The sequence below is a fragment of the Ruditapes philippinarum genome, unplaced genomic scaffold (genome assembly GCF_026571515.1).
Source record: "Ruditapes philippinarum isolate M1 unplaced genomic scaffold, ASM2657151v2 ctg11835_1_1_1_1, whole genome shotgun sequence".
NCBI classification, from domain to species: domain Eukaryota; kingdom Metazoa; phylum Mollusca; class Bivalvia; order Venerida; family Veneridae; genus Ruditapes; species Ruditapes philippinarum.
Genome location: NW_026856413.1, coordinates 11,876 through 24,803, shown reverse-complemented (window position 1 = coordinate 24,803; position 12,928 = coordinate 11,876). Strand labels below are relative to the sequence as shown.

General features: G+C 32.1%; 1 protein-coding gene across 1 annotated transcript; it reads right to left on the bottom strand.

Annotated features, from left to right (window-relative positions):
- Positions 1–4,778: 4,778 nt before the first annotated feature.
- LOC132746428 (uncharacterized) lies at positions 4,779–10,635 on the bottom strand. The gene is made up of 2 exons (XM_060735557.1): positions 10,518–10,635; positions 4,779–7,756 (listed from the first exon to the last, which is right to left on the bottom strand). Exon 2 carries the CDS (start codon positions 7,746–7,748, stop codon positions 5,628–5,630), a length of 2,121 nt encoding a protein of 706 aa, XP_060591540.1. The 5' UTR covers positions 7,749–7,756; positions 10,518–10,635; the 3' UTR covers positions 4,779–5,627.
- Positions 10,636–12,928: the final 2,293 nt, after the last annotated feature.

Genomic DNA, 12,928 nt, shown 5'->3' with positions numbered 1-12,928 from the left:
TCGGTGGTTCTACCCAGGTGCCCGCTCGTGCCTGAAATAATGCCCGGAGGGGCACCTGGGGTCTTCCTCCACCAGTAAAGCTGGAAAAAATCGACGAAAAATCTCGGCGGGACGCTCTAGATGACCCGACTTGAGTGTACGGTCGCCCATATGGGCTTTCCGGCGGCGACCTTAAATAAACGAATTAAAAAAAAAAAAATGCTCACCATTCTGTTACTTATTTCGTAGTAAGTCTTTTTGCCCACCCACCCAAGGCCATTTGGTTTAGCAATAAGTTTTATTGCATTTAGTTATATTAGTACTGCGTTTTGGTAAATATATATAATGATTAGTAATTCTTTGTGGATTGATTAATATATCATTCTATAGTTTATTAGTGTTAAGCAAGTTTGCAGTTATCTAGTGATAATTCGTGATCATTTATTAACCTAATTAAATATTATTATTGATATTTTTCTGTCTTGGTTTTTCTCTTTTAAATCTTAAATGAATAATAATTTTAGGACTATCTTCTGAATTACTGAAAAAAGTAAAATTAAATGTCTGTGTTTCTGTATATTTTTCATCTTTTGTAGCATTTACATTATTTTGTGCTGCTATCTAGTCTATGTTTATAATTATATCTTCTTAACGCAGAAAGTCCACCAGTAAGGTATCGTTGTCTCTGTATCTTTACTCTTAATTTAATTATATTTTATTGCTTATATAAATTCTAAATATACACAGTAATAACATATTTTAGAAATAATAATTAGCAAAACAAGTCTGGCCGAAGTTCTTACAACATTAGCGATCGGCCCTCTCCCTTTTCTTTCACACCAATCAGTAAGGTAGATTACCTTCAAAAATCTCCTGATTACTAAGTATATTGCTGCAACCGCTGGTGGCAAGATGTCTATATTTAATTACTGGTATTAGTTTTCAACATCAGAAATTTGGTGTTCGTATCTCTTAGTGATCTTGTGTTTTTCTGTTTTATACGCCGATTTCAAAAGCTTGTTTTTTTGCAGTCGGCCCATCCAGCAGATTTTCCTAGATAACATGTATACCGTGAATGGTAAGCAACTCTGGCTAACCGCAGAGTTAGCAATGTTAAAGTATCATTGAGAATGAACTACATGCATTTAAGTATTTGATATAACTATGATTTCCTCAAGTTCGTTTTTTCAAGCAAATACTCGACACTAAAACTGAACTATGAGGATTGTTGATAAATTATTGAAAACAAACATGCAGTGCGTGTACTCATGCAAACTATGGTGGAAACATATCACATAAAGGAATGTCTGATACGGGAATCAATGGCCAGGATACAGACGTGATTTATTAGTAAAGTCGCTCTCCCTTTTACTTTCCTTTCATATCTTATAGTTTATATCATTATATATTTAAGCTCGAGTGTTGAGAAAGTTAATATTTTATTAAAGGCATACTGTGCCCATCCTTGAGTTTAATATTTTAATCACAGAAATTTATTGAAATCTATGAAATTTTTACTGAAAACACAAAATGTATGTCTAATTTGAATAAAAGAATAATAAATTGATGTATTGGAAACTGTTATCTCTATTATAGGTTACGTGAAGTTGGTAAAGAACTTTTAAATGTTGAGAATTGAGCTAGTACTGTTGTGCTAAGGACGTGAGGGAAAGCTCTTTGAGATATCAACATAAAACTTCATGGGTGGATCGATCTCACTCAGGAGGTATGCAGCACACAAGAATGATAACTCTACCTGCATAATTTTTGAGTTATTGCCCTTTGTTATTTTTCAAACTTAATGTTTGTCCAGAGCATAACTGAAAAAGCTCTTTGAGATATCAGCATGAAACTTCATTGGTGGATAGATCTCACTCAGGAGGTATGCAGTGCACAAGAGTGATAACTCTACCCTTCATTATTTTTGAGTTTTTGCCCTTTGTTATTTTTCATACTTATTTTTTCACCTGAGTGGAGCATTATTCAAAAAGTCTTTGAAATGTCAACATGAAACTTCATAGGTGGATAGATCTTATTGAGGAAGAATGCTGTGCACCATAATGATAACTCTACCCTTGATAATTTTTGAGTTATTGCCCTTTGTAATTTTTCATACTTTTTGTCTGGAGCTTATCTCAAAAAGCGTTAGAGTTCTAAACTTGAAACGTCATAGATAGATCATATTGAGGAGGAGAGCAGCACACAAGAATGATAACTCTACCCTGCATAATTTTTTAGTTATTGTCCTCTGTTATTTTTCAAACTTAATTTTTGTCCAGAGCATTACTCAAAAAGCCTTTGAGATATCTACATGAAACTTCATGGGTGGATATATCTCACTCAGGAGATGTGCAGTGCACAAGAATGATAACTCTACCCTTCAAAATTTTTGAGTTATTGCCCTTTGTTATTTTTCATTCTTAATTTTTCACCTGAGTGGAGCATAACTAAAAAAATGTTAAAGGTATCACTTTGAAACTTAATAGGTGGATAGTTCATATTGAGGAGGAGTGCAGCACATAAGAATGATAAATCTACCTGCATAATTTTTGAGTTATTGCCCTTTGTTATTTTTCAAACTTAATTTTTGTCTAGAGCATAACTAAAAAAACCTTTGAGATATCAACGTGAAACTTCATGGGTTTATATATTTCACTTAAGATTTATGCAATTTTTGAGTTATTGCCTTTTGTTATTTTTCATACTTAATTTTTCACCTGAGTGGAGTATAACTCAAAAAGTCTTTGAGATGTCAACATGAAACTTCATAGGAAGATAGATCTTATTGAGGAGCAATGCTGTGCACAAGAATGATAACTCTACCCTTGATATTTTTTGAGTCGTTGCCCTTTCATACTTTATCTCAAAAAGTGTTAGAGGTATCAACTTGAAACTTCATAGGTGGATAGATCTCATTGAGTAGGAGTGCAGCACACAAGAATGATAACCTACCCTGCATTATTTTTGAGTTATTGCCCTTTGTTATTTTCAGCTATCAGTAATCACATAGGTTTCAAATTTATGATCACTTCAGCCATTAGTTTTCATCTTTAGACATCTTTTGATTGAATTATTCTGCGCTACTACACGAACATTTTTAAAATAAGCAAAAACATTCGGCGGGGGATGGCCATGTGAACATGGCTCTTGTTGTTATGGACATTCCTTCATATTAAGTACAATGAAATACAAATATATCGAATTTTCATCATTTTTTGTATTATCTTATTTTATTGAGTTTGAAAATGAGTTGAGTACTTAGGTGTAAATTGCGGCATGTCTCAATTTTTTACTTTTTCTTGAGACGACTAAATGATAGCGATATTGTAACTTAAATATTCAAGCGATTGTATCTTTTTATCATAATATGATATGAGTATTTAAGATAAAGTGATATTTCCGTGATTTTATTTTCTACGGAAATTTTCTCGAGCTTTGTTGAAAACAGAATCCCACAAAAATGTTAAATAAGGAAGTTGAAAACAATAAAGATCACAAGTTAAGTAACAGATCTTATTTCCTTATGGGTTTTACTCTACACTTTGTGATTTTTTTATATTCAATAATTCCTGTTGTTTTCATGACTGTAGGTGAAAGTAATTATTATCCGTTTGTAATGACATCTTCCCCGCCCCCCCCCCCCCTCCTTTGTTAAAACAACTATCTTTAAGGTTTTAATATGTAGTTCCAGTTATTGACAATATATTTTATGATAAAAATGATTGTTTTTATTAAAATGTTAGATCCAATTTTAATCCTAACGCATAATTCAGCAATTTATGAGCTGGTTTTAATCAGAACGGACACGACCGATAAGCTGCAATTTCTTTTCTTATTTTTTGTTAATAGACGGTCATTGGTCCTTTACTCTATTGTTGAGGATCTCTTTTAGATTGCCTCTCTCTATTAGGCAGTGCGTGGAAAAACCTCCGTTGACTGATATGTAAGACGTTCTTATACATTCTCGGGCACAATTGTACCACAAAGTAAAACAATTTTCACCATTGAGGCTGATGAGGCTGAGGAGTTGCCTTCAACAGTTAGGGGATCAGAATTGCAACCCACGTTTGTTTATCCCTGCGTGATCGAAATAGGCAAAGAAATGGATTCAAATTACTGGAGTCTATGCATATCCTAGCTTCAGCAGGTAAGGTGGTTTAGACCCCTGTTATAACTTCATGTTTGTAACACCCGACATTAGCCAAAATCGATTTGGCGCCACAATCATGAACTAAATTGTGTTGGAAACCGTAAAACCAAACCGACAAAAAGTCAAACAATGTTGGTTCGAAACTGTATAAAAATCACAGAACATATATAATAATGCATATATAACTATATAAGGCACGGGATACGCAACATAGCATAACATATTTGGAACAGAGAAAGGCCTGAGTTAAAAATGTTTTGGATATATTCCTTATAATTTACTGGAATACCCATTAAAGTGGGTTTCATATGACATCAAGTCAACGTTTTTATTTCTCTTTCGGTCAATAAACCTTATACTTATGTATATTTTCCCCATGAAATCTATTTTTACCTAAACACAACATTGCAATGTCATTTGAATGTGGTTTGTGCAGTTGTGTCCATATATGGTAGTATTAAATTATACTATAATAAGTTTAAAAAGTAGATCCTGGATGTAAGCCAATACATCTTATAATAAGTTTCCTTCTAGTTTGTAGATGACGTGATCTTTATCAGAGGGACTTTCTTAAAAAAGGTAGAGAAAAAAACCAAACAAACAAGTTTCTAAACAACTTTTTTTAATTTATTTAAGATTCCGCCTATTTAAAAAATGTTAAAAGAACATGTGCAATTTAACAGTTTTGTTGTTTTAAATTATCTGCATCTGTTTCCAAAATATAAATAAATGGAAAAGACATTTAATAAAAAATTAAGTGAAAATTTGGATGTTATAAAAAAGAAAGTATACCATTTAATGGTGTGCTTTACGACTGTTTAAATAATCTAAACTCAATGAATTTTTTTTTTCATTAAAACATTCTTTAACATTCAAGTTGATGGTAATGCAATTTAATGTCAACGCAAAATAATAGAAAATCAGAACAACTTAAACATGAAGCTAATGTGACATAATGACAATTCAATATGAAGGTAATGCAAAATGATAATTATTACTTAAACACGAAGCTTGTCAGGAGAAATGACTGCCTTGATGTTATTTAATCTAAGGAAAGATTTAGTAAAAAATACTAGAACCGATTTCCAAGATATGGGGGCTGGGCAGCACCGCCTGACTTAAAATTGAAATATTCTCAATTGGAGAACTAGCATGTAATTGTTTAGTTAACACTATTTTTTTTTAGGTATTTTATCTTTTTCTATCTCAAATCCATATATACATTTAAACAACAAACTCTTGTTTATTATTTACACCCAAAACAAAAACACGTCATTTATCAACCACTTATACGAAATATCTTTTCACGTATACGTTTGTTATATACGAAACAATACTAGACACCTGCATTTCTCTCGTATAAGAAAAAAAACGAAGTGACTTTCAATAACGATTCTCATTCAATTATGCTCAAGCTTTGGCAGGTAATGGAGGACGCATTGTATGTGTTGCATTTGTCATGACCATACTGGTCTTTTCTTTTATTTACCGTAAAACTTCAAACAGTTTTCTGATTCAGTAAGCGTGAGAGAAGCTTACAAATATGGATACTTGCTACATTATTTCTTGCTCTGACTTGAAGAGAACGAATGTAACATTCCAATGCTTCCTGATGTCTCTCTTCTTGTTCCTGACATTGTCCAAGTAGGTTTAGAGCTGTTTCTTTGTGCCAAAGATATTTAATACGTTTATCCATCTCAATTGTTTTAGAAAGGTTATCCAGTGCATGCTGTTTTTCCCTTTGTCTTCGAAGACGACTGTAAGCTTTGTATTGTAGGAAGTAAAGGAAAGGTAATGGGTCAACTACAGCCCAATCCATCCAACAGTCAAATGGACCTCTGTGGAACATCCCATCATGTGTAGATCTGTACATTTCATATTGTAACTCTTGAGGAACACAGTAGATTTCCTGTGGTATAAATCTAACACAAAATGCTGTAATATCTTTGATACAGTCTTCATTTTGTTCTGTGCATACTCTTCCAAAGTCATCAGTTACTACTCTAACAGCATGTTCCCAACAGGCACATATAGGTAAAACAGGATGAGAGTAATAGTGGTGTTCAGTTTGTCTCAGTATTTGTTCAGCTTTATTCAAATCTCCTGTACTGTAGACTACTGAAGCCAGTTTAAGTCTGCTAGATGAATTGTCTGAGTTAAAACCAGCTGAAAGCCACACCAATGCTTCAGGTGACACTTGATTTCCTTTACCAATGCTGGATGATGCTAGGACAGTTCCATATGTTGTATACAGAAAAGGTGCAAAGATCTTAAAGGCTGCCTTTTCTAATCTTTGACCATTTACACTGTAGCTTATTAGATTTTCTGTATATTGCCTCAATGTGCTAACGCCTGTATCATTGAATAAATGAACATGTTTCAAAACGTTTTTGTAATGTAAACTTATTTCGTAAGCAAGGTTGATGTACTGGATAGCCGAAAGACTGTCACACATTTTAAAAGAAGACTGGAAATTATACGCTCTTTGTGGTACTAAATTCAGTTGAACTTGCAGTCTGCGTCCAAGGTCATCAATATCAATTCTTAACAACATTTGTCCATCACTCTCCATAAAATCACTGATATTTTTGGAAAGCAATTGTCTTGTCTCATCTGTAAATTGCCCTGCCATCAAATTATTTTCATGTATAATGAAATGTGACAAATGGTCATTCTGAACACAACTGTGCAATTCCAGTAAACAGTATGTTAAACATGTAAATAAATTGTTCTCTTTCCATGTACTTGAATCTGTGCTTTCTATACAGTGTAATAGAACTGTTTTACACATAAAACTTGATACATTAATTTCACCTCGAGGATTCAAGAAAGATTTCAGAATCATTTTCAATAAAACATAGCATCTTATTTGTGTTATATTTAAATCGAACATTAGACATCTTTCAGCTAGGGATGTAGATATTCTCCATTCCAGTTCAGGATATAAACTGACTTTACTTCCGGTTGGAACAACAAAACATCCTGTTCTGGCTGCAGATCTTCTCATCTCATGTGTCGGCCATTCCCCTAAACCCTGTCTCTCTAACCAACCTGATGCTGATTGAGGCCATGAATTACAAAGTAAAGCTATCACTACATCTTTATCCAGCATTGTATACTTTCCTTGTAAAGCAATGGATGGTCCATGCCTAGAACCCTGAAGAATACCGAAATCTATCATACTGTTCTTAAGCAACATTCTTCCTCCTAGACAACCAACCGTTTCATTGTCTCCAAAAGGTATGACAGGCATAGGAAGAGGTTCATCAGGTCGGAGCAGTTGTAGGAAACAATACCCAGGGGTTGTGTTCTCATCTTGTATCATGAGGTAGTTTTCTTTGCCATATTCCCACTCTGACCAGTCCTGTATGATATTGTGACTGTGATAACAGAAAAGTGTATCTTTGTCTGATGTAAGTCCTATAGTAGTAGCACCTTCACTCTGACTCCCAAGATTGAAGACAGTTGCATTAGTACCAATTGTCCTGCATGCAATAGTTTGAACAGACTCGCTTAGTAATTGTGATCTTCTTCTTTTCAACACCCCTCCTTCATTCACCCCAATATCATTGAACACCTTCGTTAAGCTCAGCGATAAATATTCTCTATCTACCGACATTTTGCATTCTGTAAAATAAATTTCAAATTGTATTATTTTGTATGTAGTCTTCTTGTGTTACAGTCAGACATAATTATGTTCTTGGATAAAGAAAGATACATATTGAGAATATACATGTATTTCAAAAATATTTTAAGTGTTGTGTTGATACCTTTAAATGTGCTACATTTTAATTTTTGCACGACAACAGCTTCAACGGCGAGCCTGTGGTCATAATTATAGCTCGCCATTTTCTTTAAAACAGACAGGATGAAAATATTAATTTAAACTCTTTTTTTCCCTGTCAAAACATATTCTTGTACTTTATCTCTCATGTACACTTCACAATAATGAGGTGCTTTTTGGGAGTTTTTCTCTATAAATTGAGAAAATTGGTGCACGAATATGAGAGAAATGAAACACTGTAAAATCCGATTAAATATGTACATGTAATGTAAAAAAAATATTCAAACCAACATTTTCTAATGTTAAAGGAAACTTTAATACTTGAAAGGTGCTTAATATGTGTAAGATAGAACTTTAAAAGTATTTGGAGTAGTATCTGCAAAACACGTCTTTTGTGGTTCATATTACATTAGGTAACCTGAACTTCTTAAATGACATTGATCTGCGTTCTGTTTTGGAAATGGCAAATATCAATTTTTGGGGATTTAATGAGGACAATAGTACATTGATTTTTCCTTATATCGCTGATCTGAACATAAATGCCCTTAATAACAAGGAACAATAATTATTGTTAACTCTGAACAAAAAGCAGATATAAGGTCTATTTTTTCAAATTTAAAACTGGTATCACAAAATTAATATCTGCATCATAAAATGTTTTCATTTAAAACAGTGACTGGTTGAACAGTGACTGACTGAAATGGAAAAGCAATTATTGGTATGACAGTCACTAGTTGTTGTCGAAAGTCAATGAATACTGTGAAAGCTAAGAAAAGTCAATGGTTGCTATGAATCAGAGTTGCTACGGAAAACAATAGTTGCTAAGAAAAATAGAAAGTAGCTATGAAAGTCAATTGTTACTATGGAAAGACAGTGCTTAATATGAATGTCACAGGTTGCTATAACACAAAATGGTTGTTAAAGAAATCACTTGTTGCTATGGAAGTCACTGCATCAGAAAGTAGATAGTTGGAATTAGGAATTCTCTGGATGCTAAGGAAAGGCAATGTTATTGAAGTCAATGACTGCAATGTCAATGGTTGCTATAGTAATAATTAGTTGTTATAGAAAGTCAATAGCTGCTCTGGAAATCACTGGTTGTTATGAAAGTTACCGGTTTCTTTCGTAAATCAATGGTTGTTGTTAAAGTCATTGGTTGTTATTGAAAGTCAATTGTTGCTATTGAAATTTGTTGTTGCTATGGGAAGTCAACGGTTGCTATGAAAGTCACATGGTTTCTGTGGTGGTCACTGGTTGCTGTGGAAAACCTATGGTTGCTATATTTTTTTTAATTTCGATACAATTATTATAATAGCAAACAAAAAGCTATCAAAATCACCATTTGCTAACGATTCACTGGCGGCTGAGACTGGACAACATACGCCTGATAGCATATTTACAAGAATTATCAGAGACAAAATGTTTCTAAAAGCGAAATTGTAAATGGCACCGATTTATACATTTCGTCCGAATAAAAAAAAACTATACAGTCTATTTTTGAGGTAACAAAATAACAGATTAGAAATAGAAGATAATGAAACTTCAAATTTGTAATAAGTTGTTTGCAGAGAAAATCAACGTGATATAAACACAATTATTGAAATCTTGCAATCCTCAGAAAACGGTAATTTCATGGAAATTTTACCTTAAATGGACATTTTTCTACTAATTATACATGTACTAAGAATTTGATCGCAATAAGATCAAATGTAACATTCGTTTTATAATATAATTTATTTCATGCTTTCCAGTGTTTTATTGAAATATATCAGATGATTATATTCCGATAAACCACTAGTGAAATTTATAAAATATAATTTTCACTGTAGCCGGACTATATCTGAATGCGGATGAAAAGAAAATCATAACTAAATAGAATAACAGGCAGAAATAAATGCCGTCATACGTCAAGTTTGTTTCTTTAGAAAAAGAAAATCGATGTCATCAAAAAATTATGTTAAAAATGTAGATCTAACAAAATTAGAGAAATTTAACAGAACTATATTACAAAATTGATGACGTGACGTCATGATATGATGACGTCACAAAGGAGAATGCGCGACGTTACGCAGCAAAATCAGTAATCAGATACTTAAAATCACTTAAAATGCATGAAATAAAAAGAAAATTTATTTGTTTTACAGATAAGATTGAAATATATTTCATTCGTGAACACCAGCTATTATATTTTCACTCGTGGCTACGCCACTCGTGAAAATATTACATCTGGTGTTCACTCAGTGAAATTATATTTCAATCTTACATGCAAAACAAACAAATATCCTCTATGTACTTGTATACGAAATATCAAGATGAAAATTGAAATCCTAAAAAAGTATCCTATGATAATTAATAATTTCACCAAATATTTGTTTATTAATTATGCCTTGATTACAGCGAAAATCAACCTTAATTTGTGCTTTGATATAAAATACTAACATGCCAACGATAAACAAAATCATTGATTTCCTGAAAACATTATCGTGTGGTAATCATGAGGACAGACGACGGACAACAGCATACCAACCCGAAAGTACGTCCCAAAGTTATTCGGGCGTATAAAAAGTATGTGGTGATATGATAAAGTAAAAGAAATATACTTACAGTTTTGTCATTAATGTTTCTTCGCTCTTTCATAAAAGCAACAATTCTTCCTCTGAATAAATATCCAGAGCACATTTAAAACATTTATTTCAAGAGAGCTCTGTCTCACATCTTCCTCACCTGTACGAAATTTTGGCACGGATTCTGGGCGGAATTGGCACGGAATTGACACGGAATCAGTGATTTCTGGGCGGACCAGGGGCGGAAACGCAAATTCCGTGTCATTCTGTCTCACAAGAAAAATATTTTGTTCACTTTTCTGGGCGGAAAACTAGACAAATTCCGGCTGGAATTTTATTTGGAGCAGAATTTATACTTAAACATTTCATCATGGACAGAATTTTCAACTTTGAAATTTTCTTGGGAAGGAATGGTCTTAACTATGGGCGGAATTCTATACTTAAACATTTTTCTTGAACAGAATTTCACATCACATATAAGATGTCTTAATCATAATTGTACTCTTGTTTTTGCACTTGCGGACAGTGAAATTTTACCAACTGTACTTATTATTTTTGTTGAAGCAATGATACTTGACCAATAATTACAGGTGTATTTTTAGAATAAATAGGTTTATTTTTTTTAGACATTAAAATAGGCCTTCTTTTTAGATATTATGGCAAATGATATATTATTTGTCAGACTAATTTAGCAAATCTTTTTTGTACTGAAAAACAACTGTAATAATCTTAGTGTAGAACTTGAAAACATTCACCTCCAAAATGCTTAAGTTTATAATATAAAGGTTTTTCATACAGCTTGTATGATAGTCATGTACTGTATTATGAATTTATGACATCATCTGAAAGCAACATTGAAATAAGAATGCTGTTTAAATTTGAATATACTGTAGAATATAGGACAGCCACAGGGCAAGATAGTGTGCTTGCCATTTTAAATTCTAAGAATTCTTAATAAAAAAAACAAAAACAGTGCATGAAATAATCTCATATATTATGCCCTTTTAATCTATATAAAATTTAAAAAAAAACAAAAACAGTGCATGAAATAATCTCATATATTATGCCCTTTTAATCTATATAAAATTGATCAACCAATATGCCCAATAATTGCTTTTATTTAGGTAAATAGTTTTATACTACAATTAATGTATATACACAGAGAGTTTACACTACACAGATCAGAGCTCTGATAAAACTCAACTGACCAGCAGTTTCCCACGGATCTATGCATGACTAATTTACTCAACTGGTCATTCCAACAGATCGGACTATTCCATTGAATTATTTTGGGGAGAGATAAACATTATAAATTTCATAAGCAGAATTTGTCTAGGACATTGCAGTTTTCTTTTGTACAAAAATTTGTAATGATTTTTAAATTCTATCTATATATATTTATTTGTTACTTGAATATATTTTTTTTACATTCAATGAATGAAAGTTAAGATGATGAGTAAATTAACCCTGTTTTACATAATGATTGACCTGTCCATGCAGTTATACAGTTGTGAATTTTGAATTCTAAGATATCTGGGTCAGCAAAAAGAGTGCAAATTACATAGGATGTATAGGATATTTTAACAGTTTTGGAGATATACTTTTGTTCAAGATCTCAAAGTGTTTTAGAATTTGTATGATAAATATTATTAGTGTGATAACTTGGGACAAGGAGATGTACAACATAATCAGGTAATTATAAACCTTTAGTTACATGAATGCAGAAACAGGTTTTATATCAAACTATCAATAGTAGCAAGAGGTCAATGTTGTTTTTATATTTTCAACTTCATCCATTTGTTGTTTTTTTCTTATAATTGTTTTAAATCTTTAATACTTGTATAATTTGTAAGATATAAATTATTCAATGATTCTATATAATGAATGTGTATATTGTATAATAAAAGCATGTAGTACTGATCTTTTTCATTTCCTGGAAATTAAACAAATTAAATCAATTTGATTAAATAGGAATAAATGGTACAAATTCAGAAGTTTTGTACAGTTGAACAGGGTCATCATAATCATTTATTATTTTACATGTATGTGTTCTGTTTCCAATGGAACAATCTAACATTACATTTTGCACTCATATTTGCAGGCTTGGACTTAAGTGCTGACTGTGAGATGCAAGGTGTTTCAATAAAGATGTGCAGTATTAATCCTGAAAAGGTATATTTTTAAATCTCAATACTTTCTATTCAACATCTTTTCTTGAAAAAATACATTAAACCAGTAATAAATAGTGTCACAAATAAAGCAGTTAATTTATTCTTATACAGAGCAATTCTTAAACACTTGTGCACTGAAATAAGATACTGTGTAAGCTTTAGTATTTTTGAATATGCAAAAGCAAAGTTAATATTTAATACTGTAGAAACATAAAATTTGATGTTATCAAAAAATATGAAATATAACTGCATATAATTATGCAATAAAACATAAATCATT